Source organism: Phocoena sinus, chromosome 9 (assembly GCF_008692025.1).
Source record: "Phocoena sinus isolate mPhoSin1 chromosome 9, mPhoSin1.pri, whole genome shotgun sequence".
Classification (NCBI taxonomy): domain Eukaryota; kingdom Metazoa; phylum Chordata; class Mammalia; order Artiodactyla; family Phocoenidae; genus Phocoena; species Phocoena sinus.
In genome coordinates this window covers 44,788,427-44,793,327 of record NC_045771.1, presented here as the reverse complement: position 1 = coordinate 44,793,327, position 4,901 = coordinate 44,788,427, and the positions used below count along the sequence as shown (strand labels likewise).

The window sequence follows — 4,901 nt, the reverse complement described above, 5'->3', positions numbered from 1 at the left end:
TGATTAATATTTTCCTTTTTACTTTATCTGCACTTCTACAATGTGCATATATTACCTGTGTATTTTGCTTCTTTGTTTTTAATAGGAGTTAATGGAACTTGAGTTCAGTAGAAAAATCCTCATTTCAAAGCATCAGAGTTTGAACTGAGTTTTGTAAGCAATCATTTCAGGTTTTTTTAATGCACCTGTTCAAAATCAAAGCTCATCATTTTGTTTGGAACAATTTTTGTTTGAGAATCAAATGGTCACCTAAATGAGGAAGCAAATAATCATAAAATGACAGGAAAGCAAGTGACAAAGTAACTACAACCACTGGCTACTGCAGTATAATAAATAAAATGACAGTTAACAAAAACACCTTTATTTTTGTTTTCAAAGAACAAACCGTTCTTCTTTTTCCAACATAATCATGATTAACTTACAAAAACAGGCATTTACAATGCATCTTCAAAGCATTTCCCTTTAACGGAAAACTTGGCTTCAGAGAATACAAACATTAAAAGGTTAAAATAAAAATTCTATTTTGTTGTCATTATAAGACAAAACAGAATCTAGCATAAGTCAAGGAAATCCATTCATACTTCAGGTCCTTCTCCTCCAGGAACCAGCTGCAAAGGAGGAAAAAGTTTAATATTTAGTTTAGAACTACATAACCTTAAAACCCCTACTGAGAGCTCCTCATTGATTGGAGTCACGCCTCTTTGCCCCTCCCCCATACTTCCATTTTCTCCTTGTCACTGCTGTTTACAATTCCAACATCATCAATTAATACTTAGTGTCTCAACAATGATTCCTAGCAAAACAAATGATTAAAAAGCACAAGCAGGGCTTCCCTGGTGGCACAGTGGTTGAGAGTCCGCCTGCCGATGCAGGGGACATGGGTTCGTGCCCCGGTCTGGGAAGATCCCACAAGCAGCGGAGCGGCTGGGCCGGTGAGCCTGCGCGTCCGGAGCCTGTGCTCCGCAACGGGAGAGGCCACAACAGTGAGAGGCCCGCGTACCGCAAAAAAAAAAAAAAAAAAAAAAGCACAAGCAAACTAATCTTAGGCCTAATGTCATCTTCAACAGTTTGGCCATAGAGCCCTGACCACCAGAGCACCCATTTCCCATGTTAAGCACCACTGCACCCATGAGCATTTAGTCAAGCAAGTTAGTTCTGTAATCCCTGCCCCACAAAAATGGCTTAACATCTAAATAAAAATAGCTTTACTGTGTCTTACCATTGTTATGTTATTTCCATTTAGCAAAATTTGATCTAATTTAGTAATTCTTCTTCCTTCTGGTGTGATTTCACTAAACAAATAGATTAAAGGTTAATTATTCTATATAAATGAACATGAGGTCAGGCAACTGTACCAACACTTTTCAGAGACAAAGTGGGTGATGTACATCACCCCTGGGTGATGTAAATTCTTCCCCAAAGGCAACAGAGTGGACTGACTGACCTAAGATCCACATCCACTGAGCTGATCTTCATCTAAAAAGCTGAAACTTGCCAAGGAGATCAAATATGAACTAAAATGTTTACTATCCTCACTCTTTTTACTATTATCTACTACTGATTCCTATCCATTATACCAATCTGTAATTAATTCAAATCTGAAAGCAGAGCTACTGGTCATGATCTTTATAATTAATATAACTGAGACATCATTTACATTTTCTATTATATATAAGTTGTAGAATAATTAATTTAAAGCATTAAATGCTCTTATTATCAGTTCCTTTATTTGACCTAAGCCCTAAGATCCCTGGCTGTTTTTAGTACCTTTTACCTTAAAGCTTTGTCTCTACTAATTTCCTAGCAATTTAGTGACAGTTACATAAAGGTAATAATCCTCTAATCCAATTTTACTAACATCAGTAGGTAAAACTTCTATCTTTAGAGTAGTTCAAATAGGCAGTGTTCTCTGACTCAACAGATCATTTTACTGACTCAACAGTACTAAAACTGCCTTAAATAAAAAAGAGATTCCCCTGCTCAATTCCTTAATTTTCAACACTACTCACAACTCAGTGACATCTTCCAGTACCATATCTGAAATTTGGTGTTAAGAAAATAAATATACCAAGTTAAATTTACTCTGGCTTCTGCCTTTGTTCAGTTTTAATTATAACATTGAACACAATGGCTCAAATTCAAAATGTTTGTGATTAGTAATTTCATCTTCTTTCAGTACACACACCTCTTAAAACACAATTTCCATGAGAATTAATTTTTATTATAAAAATCCGTAACTACTGATTGTCTAAAGTTCTATTTTTAAAATACCGAAAAAACCATACTACCAACTTTTAAAAGGATACTGACAAAGTCATCAAATCCCAGAAGTGTGCCAACAATCTCCTTATCACTCTTCATCACAATGTGAATCCTCGATCCTATACACTTGTCCACAAGCTCTATGGATTTTTTTTTAACAAAAAAAAAGGGCGGGGGGAGAGGAGAGAAAAGATTATTGTGCCCATTCGTTACTTCAACAAATATGTGAGTGCCTATTGGCACTTATTACTTGCATATGGTGAAATATAAACCAGGAAAAGTATTCACTCGAAAACTTTAGATCTTACACTACATGTCTCTGTTAATCATTCTATTAACAGGAAAGTTTTCCCTGTTCTCCACTTACCGCTCCTTTGTAACAATTTATCATGGCTGTGGCTTAATATTATTTTAGGTTATCCTATTGACATATGAACCCCACCCACACCCCCCAGACTCTAAGATCCATGAGAGCAGAGATGGTGGTTGTTTTTACTCATCAGTGTATCCCCAATGGACACTGCCTGGATACACTGATCATTCAAAAAGAGTTTGTTCCATGACACTTTACAATCATTGCCCCATCCACTAGCTCAATCACCCTTCAGATACAAAATATTAAGAGAGAGACCTGGGCTTCCCTGGTGGCGCAGTGGTTGAGAATCTGCCCGCTAATGCAGGGGACACGGGTTCGAGCCCTGGTCTGGGAAGACCCCCACATGCCGCGGAGCAACCAGGCCCGTGAACCACAACTACTGAGCCTGCGCGTCTGGAGCTTGTGCTCCGCAACAGGAGAGGCCCGCGCACCGCGCTTAACAGTGGCCCCGCTTGCCACAACTAGAGAAAGCCCTCGCACAGAAACGAAGACCCAACACAGCCATAAATAAATTAATTTAAAAAATTTTAGAAGGATATAGAACATTATTAAAAAAAAAAAAAAAAGAGAGAGGCCTGTCTTCACCAGAGATCCCTTCTCGTCACTACGTCTCCCTCACCCCCCAAAAGTCTATCCTCTGTAGTCTGACAGCAGCTTGAACATCTCTTCAGCAGGCTTAGCGTTATTTGGTACGATGTTTATTTGCCCGGTATCCTGTTTCCTACACTGGTTTGTATGCTATCTGAAGGCAACGGCCGTGATTTTAGTTTGTTGAACAGTGCCCAATCACAGTGTCCAGTGAACAAAGGCGCAATAACTGTTGAAAGAATGAGCGGCAAGAAAAGCTAGTTTCCAGAGTCCTCTTTTAAGGCGCAGTCCAGATCCTGGTGCCTCTCTCAACAACCGGCCAGATAGGCAACAGGGTCTACTCTGGAGATTTTAAATGCCAGGTTGAGGAACGGGACTGCTATCCACTACTGTAAAGGCGAGCTCACAACAAAGAAGGCCAACGACTTATTCACTAAGCGTGAACCTCTGCCGGTGACGGTTTGGTCTGGGGAGTCAAAAGTCCCTGCCTCGAGAAAACCCCACCACGCCGAAGAGACGTGGGCGGCCTGAGGCCGCAGAGACTTGGCGCCTAGAGGAGAGCCGCGGAGAAAGAAAGCAATTGGTCATATACGTTTTTCTAACACTCAGCCAGGGGCTGCGCTGCCCCTCGGGCCCCGACCCTAACCTTCAGTTCCCCGCCCGGGCACCCCAACACGACAACGGTTACCTAGAGGTAGAAGCTGAGACGGGTTGGTAGTAGCGTTAGCCGCCATGGCTACGCCGGAAGTGGTCTGCGTCTCTCGAAGTTGAGAAGGCGAGTTTGAAAGAGCGCGCTTCCGCTTTTTCCGGCAGCCCGTTCAGACTCGACCAATCTGAGGCCGAGAGTGCGATCGGGCCGGTCCACGGGGATCGCTCCCAGTCCCTCCTTCCCCGGCAATGAGATCCTGGGAAATATTTCCGTTCACTGAACGTTCTGCGGTCTCGACAGACACTTTTCTCTCCAAATTTCCAAGAGACTTTAAAGCTATCCCGCCTTGTAAATAAATTATTCCTCTAACCCGGAAGACTTTGCCAAACGGAAACCTTTGAGTCGTCTTATCTTCCCCAAGTTGTATCTCATTTCAACCCAGGATCTTTCTTCAGACCAGTATAAATAAATTTGATTTTCCCGCCACCGATTCATTGTGTTGTAATTTTCGTAAATTCTTTTTGTTGTTGTTATTTTTGTTTCTTTTAAGGAATCTACCAATTCTTTTAAAAGTTCGGTGGACTGAAAACCCACAGCTAAGGGACTTTCCTGGTGGTCCAGTCGTTACGACTCTGTGCTTCCATGGCGGGGGTATGGGTTCGATCCCTGGTCAGGGAAATAAGATCCCGCCTGCCGCATGGTGTGGCCAAAAATAAATAAATAAATAAATAAAACCCACACCTAACATTTTAAAAAAACTTTTCTGGGCGAGGGGGCGATTTTAAATATGTTCCCTATTTTCTACTATCGTTCTTAAATCCTGTTATATCTAGGAGTCTACTATAGACTTTTTTCACTATTTCTTCCACAAACACATTGTCCAACAGGCAACCACCAGATGTCACTCTATGTTAATAACATCACATTTAGGAAACCTTGATGCTTTTACACTTCTTTTTTGAAAAGAGAAAGCAAACAAATTTTCTGCCTTAGTATATTTTATGTTTGTATCTGAGGAACTTAAAA

At 40.9% G+C, this 4,901-nt stretch overlaps 1 protein-coding gene across 1 annotated transcript; it reads right to left on the bottom strand.

Annotated features, from left to right (window-relative positions):
- Window positions 1–345: 345 nt before the first annotated feature.
- On the bottom strand, window positions 346–4,070 carry LSM5 (LSM5 homolog, U6 small nuclear RNA and mRNA degradation associated). Its single transcript, XM_032642178.1, has 5 exons — window positions 3,915–4,070; window positions 2,307–2,402; window positions 2,010–2,037; window positions 1,220–1,292; window positions 346–608 (listed from the first exon to the last, which is right to left on the bottom strand). Exons 1-5 carry the CDS (start codon window positions 3,958–3,960, stop codon window positions 576–578), a joined length of 276 nt encoding a protein of 91 aa, XP_032498069.1. The 5' UTR covers window positions 3,961–4,070; the 3' UTR covers window positions 346–575.
- Window positions 4,071–4,901: the final 831 nt, after the last annotated feature.

Coding starts and splice junctions, on each gene's coding strand:
- LSM5 (XM_032642178.1), bottom strand. CDS start 3,960: ATGGCGGCTAACGCTACTACCAACCCGTCTCAGCTTCTACCTCTAG. Junction 2,038..2,306: donor GGGATTTGATGACTTTGTCA/GTATCCTTTTAA, acceptor ACCAAATTTCAG/ATATGGTACTGGAAGATGTC. Junction 1,293..2,009: donor CTGGAAGATGTCACTGAGTT/GTGAGTAGTGTT, acceptor CTATTTGTTTAG/TGAAATCACACCAGAAGGAA.